The sequence below is a fragment of the Solanum pennellii genome, chromosome 11 (genome assembly GCF_001406875.1).
Source record: "Solanum pennellii chromosome 11, SPENNV200".
In the NCBI taxonomy this organism is placed as follows: Eukaryota; Viridiplantae; Streptophyta; class Magnoliopsida; order Solanales; family Solanaceae; genus Solanum; species Solanum pennellii.
In genome coordinates, this window is record NC_028647.1 from 39,787,534 (window position 1) to 39,812,301 (window position 24,768).

At 37.2% G+C, this 24,768-nt stretch overlaps 1 protein-coding gene across 11 annotated transcripts in view; it reads left to right on the plus strand.

Annotated features, from left to right (window-relative positions):
• LOC107004610 (mRNA-capping enzyme-like) overlaps positions 1 to 24,281 on the plus strand; it is a 37,954-nt gene extending 13,673 nt beyond the window's left edge. For 8 of the 11 annotated variants that reach the window (XM_015202880.2, XM_027912807.1, XM_015202879.2 and 5 more), the window contains 12 exons: positions 5,282 to 5,413; positions 5,501 to 5,707; positions 11,539 to 11,658; positions 11,889 to 11,935; positions 19,921 to 20,083; positions 20,204 to 20,341; positions 20,477 to 20,599; positions 20,688 to 20,786; positions 21,112 to 21,201; positions 21,663 to 21,744; positions 23,514 to 23,644; positions 23,784 to 24,281. In XM_015202880.2, the coding sequence (XP_015058366.1) occupies positions 5,282 to 5,413; positions 5,501 to 5,707; positions 11,539 to 11,658; positions 11,889 to 11,935; positions 19,921 to 20,083; positions 20,204 to 20,341; positions 20,477 to 20,599; positions 20,688 to 20,786; positions 21,112 to 21,201; positions 21,663 to 21,744; positions 23,514 to 23,644; positions 23,784 to 23,912 (1,461 nt within the window). In that variant the 3' untranslated portion in view covers positions 23,913 to 24,281. Of the gene's footprint in view, positions 1 to 5,281; positions 5,414 to 5,500; positions 5,708 to 11,538; positions 11,659 to 11,888; positions 11,936 to 19,920; positions 20,084 to 20,203; positions 20,342 to 20,476; positions 20,600 to 20,687; positions 20,787 to 21,111; positions 21,202 to 21,662; positions 21,745 to 21,982; positions 22,091 to 23,260; positions 23,355 to 23,513; positions 23,647 to 23,783 lie in introns of those variants that run through there. The other 3 variants (XR_003575092.1, XR_001454758.2, XM_015202882.2) reach the window with 3 other exon arrangements.
• The last annotated feature ends 487 nt before the right edge of the window (positions 24,282 to 24,768 follow it).

The window sequence follows — 24,768 nt, forward strand, 5'->3', positions numbered from 1 at the left end:
TATAACACAATCCGAACCAAGCTTAGTCCACTGCATCACAAGGATCCTATCATAACAACTAGGGATTCAGCCTCCTCAGCATAACTTTCTTTACACCAAAAATAAAACAAAAATATACAATTCATATTGATTTTCTCCACACAATTATATTTTTCTTCAAAAGCTCTATTGTTCCTCTAGTTCCAAATGGTCCACCATATGCAAGCAGGGACAAGTTTCCACCAACTTTTTTGACTAACTGCCCCATCATTCTGGTTCCAGCATTAACGCAAATAAGCACTTGTTGCTGGCATTGGCCATCTGATTCCTTCCATGTTCAAGAAGAGTTGCCATAATTGTCCAGGGTAACAGGACAATGAATGAATAGATGACTATTATTTTCCCCAGCAGCTCCACACAAAAAGCATCTAGAACACAGTTGGAATCCTCTTCTTTGAAGTTTATCATGTGTGGGACTAGTATTTCTTGCTACTAGCCAAGAAAAGCATACCACCTTAAAAGGAGCCTTCATCTTCAAAATGGATCTTCCATCGTCACTGATTAGTTGACTGTTTGTGCCTAATCAGAATGTTATAAGCTGAGTTTACAGATCCAGTTCCTATACTAGTGGGCTTCCATATACGTGAATATTCAGTGTCTTTGAACCCTTGGAATGATTCCAAGATCTTGAAAAATTCAACAACTCTCTCCAACTCCCAATCATGTAATGGCATTCTAAAAAGTAATATTCCATCTGTGTACTTCTTTTGCTGATTCCAGTCTAATGTCTGGCATAGCGGCAATGCTATATAATTCAGGGAAGAGTTCCTTTGGAGGTCCATGCCCAAGCCAATTATCACACGAACTTCTTTTTCCTGCCATTGCCCACTCTTGGACTAATTTTTCAGCCGTCAGGGACCAGAGGGATCTATTACTTTCCAGACTCCTATACCATGGGGGCTCACAACCACCTTTCAACACCACTGGGTCATCTTGACCTTACTTGTCATGGATGACATTTCAACGTAAAGCATATGTTTGAAGATTATACCGCCATAACTACTTCATTAGCAAACTTTGGTTGTGAGCACTTAGGTTCCTGATGCAAAGGCCACCATCTTTTCTCGATTTGATAAGAATATCCCAGCTAACCAGGTGGAATGTTTTTCTTTGGTTGTTGCCTTGCCATATGAAATTCCTTCAGATCTTGTCAATTCTTTTTCTAACCTTGCTAGGTAAAGGAAAAAGAGACACAACATAAGTCGGAAGGGGATCCAAAACACTATTGACTAGTATGATCCTACCACCTAGAGATAAGTATTGTCCCTTCCATATTGCTATCCTCTTTTCACACCTCTCTATGACACCACTCCAGATCTGCAAGGCTTTATTTTTAGCACCCAAAGTTAGCCCCAAATGTTGTAGGTAGGGAACCCACCATGCATCCCAGAATACCTGTAAGTTCTTGAATATTGTCCACTTTATTTACCGGGAATAAACTGTTCTTATGCCAGTTGACATGCAGCCTAGAAACTGCCTCAAAATGACCAGAATAGCTCTCAGATGTTTGACCTGTTCAATATCAGCATCACAGACAACAAATGAGAATCATCTGCCTAAAGTAAATGGATGTTCTCTTTCCAAGTTCCCAATGCTCTACCTGTCTGTAACCTTGAAACCCTTCAGGTCTCCTAAGTCTTTTGTGATTTCAAATATCTGATTCAGTCCTTTCGTAGCTATAAGAAGAGGAAAGGAGAGAGAGGTTCACCTTGTCTCAATCTTCTCTCGGAAGAGAAGAACCCTTCAGGAGATCCATTTACCAGAACAAAAATTTGACAGTCTTAATACAGATGGGGCTATCCATCTAATCCACTTCATACCAAAACCCATGTCATTTAGAACTTTTCGGAGGAAATTCCAATTAACATGATCGTAAGCCTTCTCAATGTCAAGTTTGCAGAGAACACCAAGAGTCTGGTATTTGATTCTAGAATCCACACACTCATTGGCTATAAATGCTGCATCTGTGATTTGTCTACCTTTGATAAGTCATTTGATGTCTATCCACCAGTTTATCAACCACTCTCGCCTGAGCCTTTCAGTGAGGAGCTTAGAGATAATTTTACACACTCCCAATTAGACTTATATGTCTGAAATCTCTAAGACATTTGGCACCAATTTCCTTAGGAATCAAGGAAACATAAGTTGCATTGTAACTCTTTTCAAAATAATTACTCCTGTGAATGTTTCTGATTGTGTCCATCACATCCTTTTTTACAAATTCCCAGCTGCATTGGAAAAATCCCATAACGTATCCATCTGGGCCTAGAGCTTTGTCAGCAATACATAACATCAAGCATTCCAGTACCTCTTGTTCTTCAAATTCTCTTTGCAACCAATCATTATCATCTTTAGTGATTATTGAGCCTTCTTGAAATTTGAATAAAGCTTTCTGTCTCAGAGTACAAATTCTTATAGAAATCCACAATCTCTTCCTTGATTCTATCTGGATCAGTTATGCTCGCTCCATGAGCTTCTATGGTGTCAATGTGATTGAATCCTATTGGCCATCATTTGAAAGAATTTAGTATTCTTGTCTCCTTATTTCAACCATAAGATTCTGGATTTCTGCCTCCAAGAAATTTCCTCATTTTTGGCCACCTCTTGATACTCCATTTTGAAGCTTGCTTTCAATAGTAATTCATCCTCGGACAGCATTCTTTGGTCTTGTATGGTATCCGGGGAACTCTAGTAGAAAGCCTATCAACTTTATTAGCCTTTAGATTCCTCCCGTTAGCAGTATTCCGTTTCTTCAATTTATGTTTTGAGGAATCTTAGTTTACAAGACAACATTTTCAGGTTTTCCTTGTGCTTCACATTAATTCCACCGTTCCTCCACCCTCTCGTTAATTCCAGGAACCTCCATCCACAAATTTAAAGTAAGACTTTGAAAAGTCCCACTCCCCACATTTCAAAAAAATAGGAGAATGATCAGATATGATCCTTGGAAGTACTGATTATTTGATCTTGTTGAATTTTTTATCCCATTCCGCAGAGTACATGAATCTATCAATCTGAGAGTAACCTTCATGATTGTCTCCTCTGATCCAAGTGTATTTTCCTCCCAGAAGTAGAGGGTCAATAAGTTTTAGCCCCTCGATGGCATCCGAGAATTTTTCCATGGCTCTCGAGATGTTTATACAGTTCTTTCTTTCTGAGTGAAATCTGGTAGTATTGAAATCCCCATGCACTACCCAGGTTCTTCACATACTCACTTGGTACCCCGTAATTTCAACCATAACTGCTCCCTTTCCCTTCGACAATTTGTGGCCTAAACCCCAGTCAGCAGTCAACTGTAATTTTCAGTTGTAGAGCTTAATTTACAAGAAAAAAAATATACACCTTAGTGGATTAATTTTCCTGTCCAGCACCTTTTAACCCACATGATAAAAATCCTTTCACTTCTTCCATTGGCATCCAATTCCACATAATCAGCCCACCTGTTACTTAATAGATATTTCACAACTTCCCCATATTGGCCTTCCATTTTTGTTTCTTGAAAACAGTAAAATCAGCCCCCCCCAATCTTGAATTAGAGATCTGATCACCCTCCTTTTGTTGATGTCATTCAATCCCCTAACATTCCACGAGATGATATGGACTTCCATTGAGACCCACTGCATATTCCCTTTCCCCTAATTCTTGGTTCTCCATCCTTAAATTTTACCCCAAATGGAAGAAGATTCTTCACTTCATTCTAGCCATTTTGATTTAGGAGAAGAAATTTTAGCATTATTTAGTCTCTCCCGTCTTCTTTTATGTAGCTTCATGAGAAGAGACCATACTTCCCATTCGTACCCCTGAATATCCACCTCGAATTGTTTACTGAGTCTTATAACATTACGTTGCACCCATAATGATGCATCCACCTCCGGTATCTGCATTTGAGTATCTAGTGGTTGAACATCTTCGACTGGCCAATGCTCAAGTTCGACCAATTGAGTGTTTTTATTCCCAGTTATTTCTGAATTCATATCTGCTGCCCGTTTTTCTGTCTCGATGATATCACCCTCTCTTATGGATTAGATTAGATGTGAAAAACTTGTATGATGCTCTATATTCCTTCGATCTCTCCTCTGCATGTAGGACTCGATTTTGGTTTGTGGTACAAAGTATATTGGCATCTATTCAGCAGTAATAGTGTCGTAAGAGGGTACATATCTTGCTCTTCCACCAAACGTGAGGAAATAAAGCTTTTGGGCCCAAAATCTTTATCACTCCAAATGGGCTTCTGGTCAAAGCCCATCTCTGCTGAAAAAACCCGATCACCTGCAGATGGCCCACTTTCCTCTCTATTTAGTAAATCAAGGACCAAACCCTCCTCTCGTGTTTGTGAACCAGTCTCCCGATAATTTCTCAAATCTCACAAATTCTTCCACTCTTCTCCAACATCCACCCTCGTCGGAATTTCACTCGAAATGGGTATTATATATATCAGTCCCTTGTCTTCTATGATCACTACTGATGGCACCCTGTGCCCTCCTCTTATGTTTAGTCAATCTCATTTGAGATGGTTTTTCAAAGAGGTTTCTAACCAACACCACATTGCTCACCAATAGCCTTGAAGGTTTTCTCAGACCTTAGATGTAGGGCAGCCCCATAGCTATTATTGATGTCCACTCTGTCTCTTGGATATCAGTGCAACAACCAGCGACCGGTGACCAGCATTCAATTTGGATTTTCTCCTTCTTCCATGTCCATTCTCCTTGTAAAACCTGCTCTGTCATGTATTTAGTTGGAAACTCAAAGAGAAATTGCCTGGCTGCCATTTCATATATGTTCACCCGAAAGTGTTCTTCCATGTTGAGAGTGCCCACCTTCTAATATCTGGTAGAGTTGGGGTCTCTTTCACTCCTCTTCTAAAATAGCCGACCATACACCTTGCTAATATCCCGTCTTCGCTTGAACTTGCACCCCTCTCCACGACCTTTCAAGTTCATAATCCATTTTAGCGTTTTTCTTTTTCCAATGCAAAAAGTTGTAGGGAATACTGTATTTGCAATGGAAACTGTATTTTCTGAGAATTTGTCTCAGATAAAACATACTGTACTTCGTCAGAGTATTCGAAAAGTGTTCTGTTAACTTCTAGTTAGGTTTTCTTAGTATCAGGACTCATCATTGATGAGAAGCATGTTGTCATATGAGTTTATTTTTTTTCAAGGCTTTAAGCAAATAAAGGCTAACATATCACACTGAATTCTATTGAAAGGAACTTGACGTTAATATTTATGGCTTCTATCAGGTTTCACAATTTCTTGCCCGTCAGAAACATGCAAAGAAGTATATTCTTGTCCACTGCACACATGGGCATAACCGCACAGGGTTTATGATCATTCATTATCTTATGCGTACGCTACCAATATCTGTCAGTCAGGTTAGTAATTTTGCGATGCTACATCCTTCTTGCTTCAAATTTAAACACACATCTCTGGGTGTGAATAATCAGAGTACTGATATGCAGGCAATTAAAATTTTTTCTGATGCTCGTCCTCCTGGGATCTATAAGCCAGACTATGTTGATGCCCTATATGCCTTCTATCATGAGAAAAAACCTGAAATGGTTGTTTGTCCTCCAACACCTGAGTGGAAAAGATCTTCTGAGCTTGATCTGAATGGTGATGCTATGCCTGATGACGATGACGATGGAGGTCCTACAGCTCCTTTGACTGTATGTGTTCTCCAACATAACTTTGCTCTTTGATATTGTTGGCACTTTATTCGTGGTTAAGTGTTTGTTTTTTCCTTTTTCGATGCAACTGTAAGCCTTCAGTTTCCACTAGTGCGGTGTTGAATTTGATTGAATGTGAATACTAAAGTGGTAACATTCTAGTGTGTCTCGGCATTAGAATGAGAAACCTATCTCTTTCTGATACTTCTATGGTGAGAAATTAGTGAACTAACATCCAAAATACTGAGGAGTCCATTGGGACTTGGAGAGAAAAATGCTCCCTGGCACTCTCCCCAAGACCAAAACCTTAGAGACCCTTTCTGGGTATCTAGGGTCCTCATTCAGGTGGCCTATTTCCATCAGATCTCAACCCTTTCAACTTCTTTTCACATGCAGCAACCCAGAATCAATTGTCGAAGAATGTTGGACCGATCACAAATGTGGTTTTTCTTTTAAAAGATTATTAAATTATTAGGTGGAAAGGGTGGCCAACACACTTCTTCTACTAGATGACTTCTCAGGTCTACATCAAATTCAGACTCCATGAGATGGAGCACGAAAATGACGAAAATTCTCTATTTAGAGGGCTTGTGAAATGAGTAATGCACATCAAAACAGAAGACGACAATTTTTGTGGAATAATGTATAGAAGAACATAGCTCCAACTAAAGTAAAATGCTTCACTTGATTGGTAGTAAGAAAGGCTTGCCTAACAGATTGGGCTTTGAAGAGGAAGGGCCGTATCATAGTTTTTAGATGCCAAGTTTGCGGGGAAACAAAAGAGACAAACAATCACCTCTTTTTGCATTGTAAATTCACTGCACAACTATGGACCTTATTTCTTCCTTCACAGACACAATATGGACCATGCCTGAGCAATCAACAAATATGCTGAGTGTTGGATTAGAAGAGGAGGAAGCAAGAGCCAGAAGAGATGGTTGAAAGTCATCCCGCATTGTATATGGTGGAATGTATGGAAAGAGAGAGATAGCAGAAACTTTGAAGATAGGTCCAATTCCATCCATAAAGTTAAATGGAATTGTATTGTATCTTTTTGCTATTGGTGTAAAAAGATAGAAATAGATGAATTAGAAGTAGAAGATTTGTTAGGATCTCTGAAAGTAGCATTCTCCTACTCTTTTTTTTTCTTGGCTTCTTTTTGAAGGTTTTTAACATATGCTTAGTGCTGAGGAATACAACATTACCAATTTCAAAAAGAAAAAAGGTAGAAATTAGTAAAACTTGATTTTGAGTGCAATGTTAAGCTTGATTATGAAAATTACCAGTTTATGGCATTCCCAAGTCTTTTGCCAATGGAGCTTGTAAATGAGTAACTCTTGAGTACCGACCTTGCAATACTTGGGATGCGAGGATCGCCACAACTTTTTAAAGGCATGATGAGATTACTTGAATTCGGTCTGGGCTGGTCATTAAAGCCTCATGCTTGTCGAGGCTAGATAACTTGAGCCACCTGATGCGAGCATCCTTTCGTCGGCCAAGAGACGTTTTCCATGGCTGGTCTTAATACTCACTTTCTTTTTTTTGATAAAACTTGTACCGTAAGATGTTGATATGTTATTCTCAGAGTGAGGACTTCTTTTCCTTAGACTCGGCTTCAACTATGCTTCAATTCCAAATTAGTTTCAGTCAGGATATGAATCCTCTATATTATTTGCTTTATTAGACTCAATGTCATTTCAATTCTGGAATGATAATTAAGAAAATGATCTTTTTTTTTGTGCTCCTTTATCTGTCCATTCCCACCCAGCAGCCCTTTATGGAGTTAGCAGATTAAGGGTGAGAAATAAGTAGCCAAAATTTAATGCTGATGAATTTTGGGTCATCATCCATATGTCTGACCGGGTGCCTAACTGATAACGAATTTCTCCTATAAATTCTGAGAACTGTGTACTGCCATATTTGTATTCTTATTTGCATTTGAGCATTTTTACCTCCACTGACAGCCTATTTCATCGCCTTTGGTCCTCCACCAATTAAGACACACTCAAGAAGGAATCTAGTTTTTCTTAGAAGCATGACAATAGTGGGTAAACAGTGCTAGAAGAGATCTAACTTTGCTCAGATTTGGAGCAAGCAGAATATTTTCTAGCTTGATGAAGAGTGCTTGCCATGAAAAATTGAAAAAGTACACGTGCTAATGGTGTCATATTTGCTGACCTTCTAGAAAGATAAACAAAGTATGCTCCACCAATTAAAGAAACACACACCCAAGAAGAAATCTAGTTTTTCTTAAAAGCTCGACAAAAGTGGCTAAAAAGTGCTAAGAGATGTCTAACTTGCTTAGGCTTGGAGCAACTATAGTATTTTCTAGCTTGATTAAGAGTGTTTGGCATGAAAATTTTAAGAAATACACATGCTAGTGGTATTATTTTTGCTGACATTCTAAAAAGATAAATGAAGTTCGTCCTCCTTTTTCTGTGATCTTTTGCTGGGAAAAAAGTATTTTGGTATTTTGTTATATTATATGATCGGTCCTTCACTGCTTTTCAAGGTTTTGATGACTGGCCTTTTTATGAAAATGGTTACTGAAAAATTAATTTGTAGGACTGATTCTTCATAGGAAAACGAGCATTTGCAGACAATCTACTATATATTTTCCCTGTTCTATTTTATTCACCTTTTACTATTTGAAATTTTGTGTTCCAGAAAAACAAAAAAAACTGGGAGAGTGATAGAAATCGAGGTTTTATACTGAATAAAAACAATAGAAAATACAAAAAGAGACAAGTATCTCGTATCTCGAAATAGAAAATACAAAGAGAGACAAGTATCTCGTATCTTTAGAACAACCTTTTCTGCATTTAAAAGATATATTACCATCTGTCTACTTATTTATTAGATCTCCTATTATATAATAGATGAATAATAACTATTTTCTAACTATTTTGGATAAGATAGATAACTCCTAATAACAATAAACTGCAAAATAACTCCTAATAACAGTAAGAAACTGCTCATTGCTCCATGTTTGAAACCTCCATTAATTTGAGAAGATGCAAATCAGTATCTTCTCCTATCTTTCTTCGCTTCTTCCTCCTTGAATAAGTATGGAAGACACGTGCCTTATCAGTACATCCCTCCTAGAAAGGCGACTTGTCATCAAAGCGAAAATCTGGAAACTTTGCCGCTAAAAAAGATTTTTGGCCATATGGCTGAAGACGTAAAACAAAAGCATCACCAACATTAGAAGAGAGGTCTATGTGCTTATAATCTGCCTTTATAAGGTTTAACATTGCATCTCTAGGCAACATTTGTTCTTCAAGGTCTGATTGGAAAGATGTTGGTGTGAGCGTCTTCTGAGGAACGCCTTACACCTTGCAGTTTATAAGTTTTCTCATTCAATTGGAACATTAGGAACATCTCGTTCCAACTGGCTTGTATTGTGTTCAAGGATGCTAGCCATTGTATACCCAACACCATATCTACGCCACTAAAGGAAAAAGGGAAAAAATTGTGTTTTATGACCAAGTTAGAAACATCTACTGATAGGTCATAACAAACTTTGTTGCATTTGATAATTTCACCATTGCCTATATGGACACCAAAGTAGTGATATATTCAATTGCAAACCCAACTTTTGTGACAATTTCTTCTGCTACAAAATTATGTGTAGAACCACTATGTACCAACATAAACACTTTATGCTTGCAAAGAGTGCCTTGAAGTTTCAAAGTTGAAGTAGATTCTTTGCCCAAAATTGCATGAACAGAGATTTCCCCCAAATCAGTAGGGGGTATGTCTTCATTTTGGTTACCGTCAACACTTTGAACATGGTTTTCCTCTTGCATCAACTCCAATTGTGCAAAAGTCCTAGGTTCGCAGCGATGACCAGGATTAAACTTGTCTCCACAACGGTAGCATAGGCCTTTTTCTCGCCGAATTTGTTGTTCAGAATTCAATGGGCAAGTGTTTGGAAGAGATGACTATTGAAAAGGGTGTGTAGCTGGTTGGCGGGATGATTGAAAATTAGAGGATTCTCCAGTCGTTGGAGAGGAAGTCCCTATAGATGAAGGTCTTAAATACAGATGCCAAGCAGGCACCTTACTGGACTGATTTAGTCCTTGTTTTCCTTCATATTCTAAGGCCAAACTCATCGCCTTATACACAAATCGAGGCTTATGAATCCTAACGTCCACACGAAGGTCTTCTTTGAGTCTGCTAAGGAAAAGTCCAAGCAAACAATGTTTTGGCCAAGTTCGCACACGTGCTGCCCATTTTGCAAATTCCTGCCTATACTCGAAAATTGATTCATTCTGTTGGATACTACACAAATTTTCATCTAGATTTTGAAACTCAGCGGGTCCGTAATTTTCCTGCATAACTTTCACCAACTTTCACCAACTCATCCCACTAATAAAATTGTTCTTTCACTGATGATCCAAGCAAAAAGATCCAATGCATCTCCTTCCAAATACATTGAAGCCACATCAACCTTGCAACCATAGGTGTTTGATAATTTTGAAAATACTTCTCTGCTTTCAAAATCCAACCTCGAGGATCTCCTCCTTCGTACTTAGAAAATTCCATCTTTGTGTGACAACGTCGATAATTTCTTAATGCCTCCAAGTGCTATCAACCTCAACCTCTTTCAGTAAAACTTTAGACTTTCCATGTTGATTTTGCATATTTGTGCTTTTAATGCAGCTACATCAGCAGCCAAAGCGTTAATGACTCCCAATTTCGTTGCTTTAGTGGTTAATTGCTGACCAATCTGATCAGGAGTCGACATGATAGGTTCGCTGTGGGAAGCGTTGGTTCGTGTGTTTACCATGACAGATCTTATTGCTCTAATACCAATGATAAGAATCGAGGTTTTATACTGAATAAAAAAATAGAAAATACAAAGAGAGACAAGTATCTTAAAAGATATATTACCATATCACTACTTATTTACTAGATCTCCTATTACATAATAGAGAAATAATAACTACTTTATAACTATTTAGGATAAGGATAGATAACTCCTAATAACAGTTAGAAACTTCCAAATAACTCCTAATAACAGTAAGAAATTGCTCATTGCTCCATGGGTGAAACCTCCAGTAATTTGAGATGATGCAAATCGGTATCTTCTCCTATCCTTCTTTGCTTCTTCCTCCTTGAACAAGTATGGAAGATACGTGCCTTATCAGAGAGCCAGAGAGTTGAGCGAGAAAAGTGGTCATGGGGATGTAGTAGAGAAGGTGCGAGTGGGGCAAATAGTGGGAAGAAACGCGGCGCATCCCGGGGGGAGTGTGTGTGTGTGTAAAACAAAGATGGGAGGCAATGCAGATAGGAAGAGAGAATGGAAGTTTGTGAGGATTGCACTGAAGTGAAAGGAGGGGTCTTGTTTGTGAAATCATGTTATTCTTTACGAAGAGTGACTTGTTTTTGCTTGATGTCGTCCAATCTACCACTCCGTGCTAGTATACCTGATGTTTCTTTCCATTTGGTCTGTCCCAAAATATGATCATTCGTTAAATGAGAAGTCTCTGTTCCCATCATTCAAACTGGTAAAAACTTATATTACTTCCAACTTTTTTTGATGTCTTACCAACTAACTTTTCCACTTTTCACATTCCTAACAATTGTTTAGAACACTGCGCTAGAAAACTCAATTTAGTAATTTATTCAAATGGTGCAGGTTCTAGAATCTAGATTATAAATTCAGCATAATAACTTAATCAAGAATACAGATGCTTGTGATTGATTACACTCTTTATACCAAAATGTTATGGTTTTGGTCTCTATATTTTTGCAGTGTAGTAAAGTTTGTTTATTTGAAAGAGAGCTTTTATAATTTCCTCATAACTCATTTTCTCCCTTCTCAGGACAATCTTGAAGCACAAGTAGTAACTTCAAATGATGACATTTTGGGAGATGCAATCCCCCAAGATCAGCAAAATTATTTACGACAGTTCTGTTATCAAGCACTGAAAATGACCCCAGGGGTAGGAATTTTGCAATTGGATCTTTGATGTCTTTATAATTATTGCATGGAAATTTATATATGGAGATTTCCTGTATTGTTTATGTGCGTTACTGTTTATTTTCTGATCTTGCTGTGGACTCACTTTCTACTGTGCAGTTGTGGATTATGTAGACTACTTACTGCAAAATATATATGTGTCTGCTGTTCCAATTCTAGATCATAAATCCTTTTGGTGTATTTGTCTTTCAGGGTAGAGGCCCACAGTTTCCTGGTTCACATCCAGTCTCTCTTGACAGGTTTGGTTCCAGTCCTTATTTGGAGAACTTTAACTCCATTATATTTTTTTGGTCTAGTCAGGCGTAACCTTAGGTTTAGGATATTACGCTTAACCATGCATACAAGAGGGCTCTTTTCACCCACATCTGGAAAGAAAAAGGAAATATCAGAATAAAAACTGCATAAAGTTAATTTATCAAAAGGGAAAAAGGTTTCACGTAAGTTGATACATGACATTTATCTGCATTCCTTGATATGTGGAGATGACAGTAGAAACTGTTGCTGTGTGACAGTAGAACTGGGATACTGTGTAACTTTGTGAGGCTTGTAAATATGGCTCCTGCATAGCCTTCATGCTCAAATTTATGTAGTGGTACCATTTTCAAAAAGCTGGTACTGTGTGATGCAATGTGTTAATTGTCTTTAACACGAATAATGCTGTTATATTTCGGACTTCTTTCATGTGGAAGTGATCAGTAGCGATACATTCCTGCCAGTATGTGATTTCAAACTTTACATTTGTTTGAACAGATATTTCAATTAGGTGTTTCTAATTAGTTGAGGACTTCCAATTGGCTTATCAAGCTGAGAACTGCATATCTGAATGTGAATTCCAATATTTGTTTTGTGTGATATTGCTGTTAAATAAAAGCGTGAAGACATCAAAGCCTGAAGTATCTATGTTGCTGAAGAATGAGTTATCCTCGACCCCACTGAGTTGGATTAATTAAAAGCAGGGAACATGTTTGTGAGAAATATATGGAAAAAATATTATTGAATTGTGTATCTAATTTGTTACATCGAGACCTTATTTATAGACACTAAATTAGAATCCTTTTCCAACTAGGATGTCTATTCCTATTTTAAGTAGGAAATACTTGTTTCTACTCTAACACTCCCCCTCAAGCTAGTGCATACAAATCATATGTACCTAGCTTGTTACACATGTAATTAATGCGAGGACCTATGAGGGACTTGGTGAACATATCTGCAAGCTGATCATTTGTCTTCACGAATTTCGTAACAATATCTCCTGAGAGTATTTTGTGTTATGAAGAGCTTCTTGATTGTCACACACATGTTCCATCTGATAAATTTTGCCAAATTTCGTTCTCCCAACAACGTTTGATCCAAACTAGCTCACAAGTAGCTGTTGCCATTGCTGCATATTCTGATTTTGCACTAGATCGAGCAACCACTTTGTTTCTTACTCTTCCACGACACCAAATTACTTCTTACTAAAACACAATATCCGAATGTCGAACAATTGAGGGAACTGTAGGACTGGCTAGAATCTGGTTACACACAAAGTTATAGTCAGTAGGAAGTCCAGCAAGTGTAAGAACTAGAAACAATGTCTGTCGTTGCTCTTGTTGCTTTCCACGTTTGTAGTGATAGGTATCCATGTTTCAAATTCCTCCATGACTGCGTGTACTTGTCCCAAGTAGACATATCAGATTCTTGTTTCTTTAAGTTGGTCATCCGAGATATCACATCATAGAATCGAGATATGTCATTAGTGTATAAAGCACGTGCCTTTTCCCAAACTAAGTAAGATGTCTGGAATGGGCGAAACAAAGGCATCAACTTAAAATCAATAGAGCGCCAAAGGAGACTACATAATTGGGCATCCGCTTTCTCCCATTGTGCTTTGGCTTTTGCATCTAAATCACTAGACTGTCTTTTCATTTATAACACAAGCATTGTTTGTTAAATGATCTTGAACACCTTGACCCTTGCACTACAACTCAACTGAAGAAGCCCAAGCTAAATTGTTTGAACTTCCCATTAATGGTTCTGAAGTGATTGTAAGGCTTGAACTTCCAACTCCTGTATTTTTTGGAGCCAAAAACATCACAACCGAAAGACATTTTTCAAAATTTGACTTGAAAAGAGTAATAAACTTCCTGGAAACTGTCGGAATTTACCTACAGTGGCCTGATTTCATCGGGAACTTGTTGGAAACTCCCTGAAAATCACCGGAACCCTTATTCCGGTGATCGGATCTAGAGAAAACTAAATGGGTACTGGTCGGAAACACTGGGTGACCCCAACGAAAGAAAACCACTAGACAAAAAGTGACCGGAGCAGCACTCACGCGCCAGCGCGTGACCAGATCTTGCCAGAAGACTTCATCCTTCGGTCGACACGTGGGGGTTATTTTCCGGTGGATCTAGTTGGGGTTCGGTCGCTTGAGTTTCCCGAGCCTCGTGATGGTGTTGTCTTTTGCACAACACCTTCAGAACGAAAGATGACACAAATCAGGCCTACCGTCGTAGCCGAAATTTGATACAATGACTTGAAGTTCTCACCAATGCTCTGATACCATGTGAGAAATATATGGGAAAAATATTATTGAATTGTGTATCTAAATTGTTAGATTGAGACCCGATTATTAGACAATACATTGAGTCCTTTCCTAACTAGGATTCCTATTCCTATTCTTCTTCCTATTATAAGTAGGAATATTTATACATATTTCTATTCTAACAAGAACAATAGGTTCATAACTGGGTGGTGGACTATGCAAAATATAACATGTCATGAGTGTGTCTAAGTTTATATCAATGACTACACTTGAATCGAGGTTTTCCAAAATTTTGTTTACTTGCGCGATATCAAAGCAACCCAATAGATTTCTTTAGTTTAATAGGATCATAACTGGGTGGTGGACCATACAAAATATAACATGTCACGTGTGTGTTCAGGTTTATGACAATGACTACACTAAAATCGAGGTTTTCCAAACCGTTCTCCCCCTCGTCGATTCTTTATAGACTAGTATGTATGCTAGAAAATGACGGACACTGCTACACTGGTTTGAAAATTTTGGAAGATGTCGGAATCTGCCTGCAGTGGCTTGGAAATTTTGATTATGCCACAAACATGTCGGATACTTCCCTACAGTGGTCTGATTTTGCCGGAAACTGCCTGAAAATCACTGAAACCCTAATTCCAGTGATATGATCTGGAGAAAACTGAATGGATTCTGGTCGTAAATACTGGACGATCCCAATTGAAGAAAAAATTCTTGAAAAAATTTATCGGAATAGGCCTCACGCGCTGGCGCGTGTGCCCGATCTCATCGGAAAATACAACCTTTGATCGGCGCAAAAGCGCACATAGGTTAGTATTTTCTGGTGATTTTGGCTGGGGTTTGGTCGCGGGAGCTTTCTGAGCCTCGTGGTGGTGTTGAATTTCCCACAACACCCACATACAGAAAAATAATAAAAAATATTGACACAAATCAGACCCAACAACCATCGGAAATGACATACATGGACTTGTTGTTCTCACTGATGCTCTAATACCATGTGAGAAAGAAATACATGAAAAAAATATTATTGAATTTTGTATCTAAATTGTTACATTGAGACCCCATTTATAGACAATACATTAGAATTCTTTTCCAACTAGGATTCCTATTCTTATTCCTATTTGAAGTAGGAAATACTTATTTCTATTCTAAACAATGTTGATTTGGAAATAAATTTTATCCTGGTTGGCTAATGCACACAAAAATATAATATTATTGACCCACTTCTTGTTCAAGGGAATCTAATCAGTGATCAAGAAAGGATTCAAGTGGAAATAGTGGAATTTTACCAGAACTTGTATTCAAAGAATGTCTGGTGTTGGCCTGCCAGCAACTTCACAAATTGCCCAAGGCTGACAGTGGAGGAAATGGAAGAATTAGAAAGGGGATATGAAGAGGAGGTGGTACTGAAATGCCTTAAGCAATGTGCAATTGATAAAACACCCGGTCCAGATGGGTTTACATTGGGTTTCTACATCAAGTGTTGGGAAGTGGGAAAAAATGATATCATGAAGACCTTCCAGAATTTGTACGAGCAAGGAAGGTTTGAAAGAAGTTTCAATGCTACCTTCATAGCTCTTATTCCAAAGAAGAAAGGTGCTAAAGAAATAAAAAACTTCAGACTCATCGGTTTGATAGGTAGCATTACAAGCTGCTCTCCAAAGTGCTTGCTCAAAGGTTTAAAAGAGTGATGGCTAAGCTTGTGGACTCACAACAACTAGACTTCATCAAAGGAAGACAAATTATGGATGCTGCCCCAGAGCAGATGAAGTAATAGACTCTAGGGTGAACTTGAAGAAATTCGGAAACCTATGCAAATTAGACATTGAGAAAGCATATGATCATGTCAATTGAGTCTTTCTTATGGATCTGCTAGAGAAGATGGGATTTGGAGCAAATGGAATCAGTGGATTAAAATTCTCTTTACTTATTAATGGTTCACCAATAGGTTATTTTAAGACAAGGTGATACTCTGTCACCCTTTTTGTTCCTCTTAGTCATGGAGGGACTGAACAACATAATTAAGACAACAAACAAGGAATGTTGGTTAAGAGATTTGAGGTTGCTAGAGCTGGAAGGGATAGCTTAAAGATAACTTATCTTCACTATGTAGATGACACTTATATTCTGTGATGTTGAGGAAGAGCATCTCGAAATACCAAGACTAATCTCGGTAATATTTGAAGGAATGTCAGGTTTACATGTTCACGGGAGGAAAAGCTTCTTATACTCGGTTAATGAAGTGCAAAACATGGAATCTTAGGGTGTGAAGTGGGTGCTCTACCAACCATCTACCTTGGATTGCCTTTTGGGGCCAAGTCTTTGTCTATGGAAATCTTTTGAATGGGGTGATCGAGAAATGCTATGATGCGCGGACTCTTCATATATGCAGGCGAACCCGTCTCGACGCGACTCTGGTGCGGGTGCGGGGTGCGTTTCGGATTCAGTCAATCCAATCCGGACACTTTGACCGAAGCCGAGAAAAGATTGGGGAAGAAAAAATCAATTTCCGGCAATGTAAAGAGGACAAAACTTGAAAAAGTAGAGAGAAGAGAAGAAGAGAAAAACAGTTCCGAACGGCGACGACGACGTAAAGAGGAGAAAGTTGAAAAACTACAGAGAAGAGAAGAAGGAAGACTTTTTTTCTTGAAACAAGTAAAGGAAATACATAGCCTTTTTTTTTTATCTTTTTTGAAAAAAGTACATGGTCTTTCTAATTTTTCTTGAAAAGGACACCTACCAGTAGAAAAAGGGTTAATTTTTTTTAGTAAAGTGTACTTTTATTTAGTACTTGGTGTGTGTATATATATATGTGATATTTCCACTGGATCTTTTTTTTGAATATCTTCATAACTATATTTTTATAATATTGAAACTTTTTAGCCGTATCCCCAACCTGTATTCATACTCGGATTCGCACCCACGAATCTTAAAATTTGGATTTCGCTGAATCTCGGATTCGCATCCGTCTCGGATACCCGCACCTGAGTACGAGCAACTTAGGAGAAATGTGAGAAGAAGTTAGCAAGGTGGAAGTCCCTTTATCTCTCCATGGGTGGAAGATTGACCTTGATAAACTCTGTGCTTGATGCACTTCCAACGTATATGGTGTTTTTATTTCCTATCCCACCAGGAATCATCAATAGGTCTGATAGCATTCGGAGGAAATTTCTATGGCAAGGGAACAAAGACAAGAAGGGTTACCACCTAGTCAAATGGAAGGCAGTGATCAATGAGAAAAGATTTGGGGGATTGGGGACCAAAAATCTGAAGAATCAGTGTAAAGCTATAAGAATGAGATGGTTATGGAAATATTAAAATGAAAATTGAAGTCTATGGGTTAGAGTCATAAAAGATAAATATGAGAAGAACGATAATTGGATGACAAAGGAGGTCACTACTCCTTATTGTGTTAGCTTATGGAAATCTATCCAAATTTTGTGGAATGAATTCAAAGTTAATACCATAGTCAAAGTGGCAGATGGAGTTAAAACTGTATTCTCGAAGGATGATTGGCTCGAAGCAGGTAACGTGGAGACATTCGTCCTTGATATTTATAACTCAATTTTACATCAACAGAGCACAATAATAGAATTGTAGACACCTCAAGGGTGGAATTTGTGTTGAGGAGACACCTCAATGGAAATACCAAGAGTACCAAAATTCTTCAGCACCATCGACCAATTTAGTGGGTGAAGATGAACCAACCAAACCAGCCGATACTTCGATGCCCTTGGAAACACATTTGGAAAGCCAAACTCCCACACAAAGTAGCTTGCTTTGTCTGGTTATAACTAAGGAAGTAGTGCTGACACAAGATATTTTGATGAAAAAGGGGATCCCTTTATGTTCGAGATGTTCTTTTTGTGGGGAAACTGCAGAAACAGTGGTTCAACTATTTATACATTGCAAGGTCACAAGTCAACTATGGAGATTATTCCTATGTCTCGAAAACATATCTTGGTCCATGCCAGGGAAAATCACTGAAGCATTACACAGTCGGGAAGAAGCCGGAGTTCACGCTAAAAACAGAAACAACTGGAGGATTGTACCTGCGGCTACATGGTGGACAACATGGAAGGAAGAGGAACCTTAGTGTCTTTGAGAATATGGAGAATACTATAGAACAAGTCAAAATGAATTGTATTTTGACTACGTTTTTGGTGTAACCAGATATACTCTAATGATACTGTTTGTATCATTGATGTCTTAGTCTCATTACAAGGATATGATAGAAGATTTTGAGTTTTTTTTGTAAATATGGTTCAGTAGAACCCATTTACCGTGCTACAGAAATAGAAATAGTTACTATGTCAAAAATGCTACTCGACATATCAAATACAACAAACAATATAAAAATCCACCACCATGATTCAATTAGTTAACAGTAATATGCTTAATGGTTGATTTGAAGCTTGTTAGTGAATATGGGTCCAGTGATCTTTTTTCTTTGTGATGGGTGAAGTTTGTTTTACTGCAAAGTTTGTTACAGTGGCATGTAACATGTAAAATCACTTGTGAAGTGATTATCATGATTATTTCTTTATCCTCTTCAGGCGTCTAGTTCTTGCTTTCTTCAGTTTAAGCCTTAAGTTGTCTAATGTGATTAACAAATTACAACATACTTGGTATAGAATAAAACTTGGTTGTTATTTTTGCTTCATTTGCATAAAGTGCTTATTTCGATACTCTACTTTTCTTACTATGAGACAAATAGTTGAGTGCTGTCCAGTTTCAAAATAAATAAATAAAAATTCAGTTTTGAAAAATAGTTGAGTGTTGTTTCAGCACTTATTAAGTGCCTAAGCAGGCTATTAATTGGATTTTGGCTGGTTTATCTGAGTGATTTGGCTTATGATAGAAAATGGACTCTGGCCTTCCCTAGGTTTTTTTCCGATCATGTATATATTTCTGGTGTTCTAATTGCTGTTGGATTCATTATATTTTCATAGTGTTTTGGATGACAGATTCAGTGTTCGTCTCCCAACCATGAATATCCCTTAGTCATCATTTGTTATTGCAGAAGTTGTGGACTTTCTCCCAAATATTTTTACCTGTATTTCTGCAAACGTTGCAACTAAACTTTTCTTTGAAGTGTCTTCAGAATAGCTTATATTCTCTGAACCCACATTTATAGTTTTGTTTTAGTTAGATCTGATCCTGAAAATAAAGTAACTACTTAAACAGAAGAAGGGTTTTGGTAGTTCATGAACTTCCAAGTTTTTGGGATGTTCAAATGATCAGACTGAAATACTTCTTGATTTTTGTGACCTGCCAAATAGGCAGAAAGACCCATCTTTTTAATTTGGAATCAATTACCTTAGTTGGGTGGTTGTATGTGGCTTCGACAGGGACCGGGATATTATGTTTGCCGAGCATGAAATAGGTTTGTTTTGTTTGTTCTGCTAATATTGTTTTATTCTGCATGGTAGCTTGTCCATCAAGTGTTTTGAGTAGTTAATTTCTAAATCCCTTGTACAAATTTTACTCATGGATAATAATCTTGTCGTATCGTCATACCGGAACCTCATATGGACTCGGACATGGATATTAAGATATTCTCTGAGAAAACAATTGTTTATTTGTTAAACTGGCTAGCTGCCTTATAAACCATGGTAGCATCCCACAGAAAGAAACGAAGGTGATAAATTAAGATTCATCCAAGGTAATCGTTGTCATGATGTGCAGGGAAAACTTGCAGTTATTAAGGCAGCGTTACTACTATGCTACATGGAAGGCTGATGGGACACGATATATGATGCTGATCACAATGGATGGCTGTTTCTTAATTGATAGGCATTTCAACTTCCGGAGGGTTCAGATGAGATTTCCTTGCAGACACACTAATGAAGTATGCTAATGTCCAGTTATCTATTAGGATGTCCTGATCTCTTTTTCCCTTTTATGTCTCACTATTTGAAATTATCTGTATATATGATTTATTATATGAAATTCTCATATTTTCTCCCAGGGTTTAGCTGAAAAGACCCACCACTTCACTTTACTTGATGGAGAGATGGTAATTGATACTTTGCCTGACACACAGAAGCAGGAAAGGAGATACCTAATTTATGATATGATGGCCCTGAACCATGTGTCTGTCATCGAGGTTGGATTCTTCGATATGAAACCACCTTCCTTTCCTTCTTTAAAAATTTATGTTAGCTATACGCTTAGGGGTCTTTTGGTTCTCTTTGGAATTATGTGTATATTGTTGTTAATTCTCTGTTCTATAATTTTACAGCGACCCTTTTATGAACGGTGGAGAATGATCGACAAAGAAGTGATTGGTCCAAGGAATTATGAACGTCAACATATATACCAGAGTAGAAACCCTTACTATAGATATGAGTTGGAGCCTTTCAGGGTATGTTTTGTCAAAATTGGAATATATTGTAATTTTCTACTACTATTTGTTCTGCCTAAGTGGCTGCTGATTTCTCAATGTTTATCAGGTGAGGAGGAAGGATTTTTTTCTGCTCTCTACTGTAATAAAACTTCTCAAAGAATTTATCCCAAAGCTTTCACATGAAGCTGATGGTCTTATTTTTCAGGTGCTAAAGAGTACCTATATTGAATTGCTTCTTGTTCTAGTGTTGTATTGGATTTTCTCCTGTGGAGTCAATTTCTTACATCACTTAAGATGTTACCAAGTTATATGGCATGTATGTTTTGGCTGCTATGTTGGAAAACTCTCTGTGGAAGTGGTTTCCGACCTTTATCTACGTTTGCTGTTATGTTGCAGATAGAATTAGAAGCACATCCTCTTGCATGTTATTGATAATGACATGTTTATGGCTAACAGGACGGAGATGCTTAAATCATACAGATGAATTTAGGTTCTGGATACTGAGCCACCCTGTTTTCTTTCTGTGTTAGGGTTGGGATGATCCTTATGTTCCTCGCACTCATGAGGGTCTCTTGAAGTGGAAATACCCTGAAATGAACTCGGTTGACTTTCTGTTTGAGGTTGTACTCTGCTCTCCTAGTGAATAGAGTTGTTGCTATTTCCTCCTTATCCTTTTGGTTTCTTATTGTTGTTATGCTCCTAAACCTTACCTGTCAATATCATTTATTTCCATGCTTCAAGCATGTGAGATAGCTAAGCCAATAAAACGAAGAGCTTAAGGTTTTAGGCAAGATGATCACAAACATAATATTAAGGCAAGCGATGGTCCTTGGTTCTAGTTTCGCTGTCACCCATTATCAAAAGAGTTTCCACATGCTTGGCCCATGAAAAAGAATCAGACCCTCATGTCAGGGGATGTGTTGAGATAATTTGAGTTATCAAAAGTGTTCTTTCTCTAATAGCTAAGGTTTTAGATTGATACTTTCATTCTTCAACAAGGCAGACTTTTTTTTTGTGAAGTGGATCATGTTTCATGTTCTCCGATTGGAATTAAGTATGATTATCTCTGATCATATGGCAGGTGATCGATGATCGTGAATTGCTGTATCTACATGAACGAGGGAAGAAGAAACTAATGGAGGGGAATAGAGTTATTTTCCCAGGTCAGAAATCCACAGTTATATTAGTTATATACTTGTGGTGTCGTGCAGGAATGTTTCCCTTAATTGAGGTTAAGTTGGAAGTATAAGAGCTAATATCATCTACATCCATACTCGTTATTTTTTACAATTTTTTTTTAACTGTGAACTTGTTTGGTTTTTATTGCTGTCTTGTATACTTTACTGACCCTGGTGGATTTTATTTCTTATCAAAATTGTTTTGTGGGGGAACTGGATGCAGTGATATTATTTGATGGAGTTGAAACATTCATTAGAGAATGATCTAAAAAGTCAAGGGGGCTAATTCACTCTTCTTGCAGCTGTCAAGATTCCTCTTTGGTGCTAAGTAGTACTCTCTCCGCTCTCTTTTACTTGGCCCACGTTGACTTAAAACCTTCTGGGTCTATTATACTAAATTCACATTTTCATTTATGCTTTGGAATCTAAGTTTGACTACTAATACTTTATGTAGTTTTTAATGATAAGGGTAATATTGGAAGAAAATGATAAAATCTCTTGATTTGCGACAAGTAAAAAGGAAACTCCATTTGTATTACCAGGGACAAGTAAAACAGGAACTGACAACTAAGGGAGTAGTAAGAATATATATACAAAATCTAGAGGTACTTCTTGCTGTGACTAAAACCTTACGGCAAGGTTGCTATTTCACAACTGATCCTCCTTTCTAATCCTACTCTCTTGTAACCTCAAGATGCATATTCTTCTTAGCCAAATAAAGAAAAAGTAGATACATTTTCTTGCTTTTATTTTTTGGTCTGTAAAGGCTTAGTGTATATAGAATGTGGATATTCCACAACTTGAAATTGGATCAGATGCTATGTTTAAAGAGATCAGACATATTAGTTTGGATTATTTGGATCGCCAGAATAAGATTTAAATGAATCAAGGGGTAGTAGAAGCTTCTTTTGCAATTTCAGGAACGTAACCATGGAACCACAGAAATTCCTCGTCACATGTGATTGTGAACAAGATGAATCCAAATATACACTCTGTTTGGATCATTGTTATCGATTGTGTTGTATTGTATCGTTATCATACCTACAATGTTTGTTCGAATTGTTACTTAACATGTATTGTATTGTATTGTTAAATTTTGTTGTTACTTAATTTCTTTTTTCAATATATCTTACTTAATATTTCATAATACTATTTTACCCTTTTATCCTATATTATTTCATTCTAGTCAAACCCCCTACCCTAGAATAATTAAGGAAATTTTAGTAAATTCATAAATTATAATACAAAACGATACAATCAAACCAAACAATAAAAATGTTATTAAACAAAAAAAATAGAGGCTAACCAAACTTTGTATCTATCATATAGTACAATACAATACAATATATTATGAAATAACATCTAACAATAATCCAAACAGTGTTAGGGTCTTTTGCAAGTGTAAATTTCTGACTAACCAGACCATCGTAGTGAGACTAGGACATGCACCATGCACCTCTCAAGCTTCACTTGATTTCAACAATTTTGTTTCTGATTCCAGTTATGAGGTTAAGCGACATCCAATGGTTGGTCCTTGTTATTGTGTTGCTGAGTTACTGATTCCAGTTATGAGGTTAAGGGACATCCAGGCAAATGTATAATCTGTTTTCCTATAGTGTGGCATTATCTAAGCGCATCTCTTGTGCTTTATTTGTATTCCGTTAACTTCTGTGTTATTTTTGTCCCCCTCCCGCTTCTCTGTGTATTTTACCTTTGGCACGTATCCTGAAATGTTGGGTTCTTTCCTGTTTTAGATGGTTCTGATCCGTCAGCCTACTCTGATAAAATAATAGAGTGCTCTTTTGATACCAATAACCAAAAATGGATATGGATGAGGACCAGAGTTGATAAAGGAACTCCGAATGATTACAACACGTACAGAAAGGTATTTCTGTAATGACAATAAATTTTTTGCAGTTGCTTTGTAGACTTCTAGTTTATTAGATGCTTTTCCATACTTTGTCATCTTTTAGATAGATTATAGTCCCTGAATGAGTAATTATGGTTCCTGTACTAAAATTCAGGTGATGAGAAGTATTACCGACAACATCACTGAAGAGGTGTTGTTGAATGAGATATATGAGATCATTCGACTGCCAATGTATGCGGATAGGATACAGAGTGATAGCAAAGCTCATGTACGGCGCAGATGAATGAATTGGTTGAAGCTAGTAATCGTATTGGAGCTTAGTTGTGTTCATGTATATCAAATAGAAGGGTATTTACGAGCAGCCTTAGTCCTTAGGCGTGTTTTGTGTACTATACTGGGTTTGTTGAATGGATCCAGTTGGCACACTGTAAACTTAGTGGCCATGTCCATAACTGGGCCTTTTGTTTTTTTCTTCATTAGCGATAAGGTGGCCTTGTATATTAGTTGTTTTAGTTTGCCTTTTCTTTTTCCTGGTTACTGTAAAGTTCTTCAGTAGTAGTTAAAAACTTCAAGCTCTATGTTATCTATTCCCTTGTGAATATAAGTTTGTTCTACCAGTAATTTTCAATTTATCATTTGCCTTTGTTTTTAAGTATAGTCAGATTCACTATTAAAATTTTAATTGGAAGGAGTAAAATTTTGTCATGTGGTATTATTTTCTTGTTAATCTGTTATCAAGGAATGAAACTTTTTTTTTGTATTCGAAAACAATTTAACATTAATGCTGTTTATTGTATGCTTAATGGTTTTTTTTTGGTTGTAATATGTTTAGAAACTAGATATATTTTGTATATCGACATTAGAGTAGCCAAGGTTCCAGAGTATTTTCTAGGAATGCAAAACAATTGAATAGTATGGTGTTTGGAATGAAGGGAAAATGTTTTACTAAAAAACAACTGTTTTTGACTTTATTTTCTTATGCTTGTTGGTAGATAGAAAATATTCTAAATGTTTGATTTGTGAATAAAAACATTTTAAAGAAAATCTCTCTTATTTTCAACCCCAACTTTCAAGTCGGGATTCATCCATATTTGACTTGCGACCTAAACATCGGATTTTGAAATGAAATGAAAATTTAA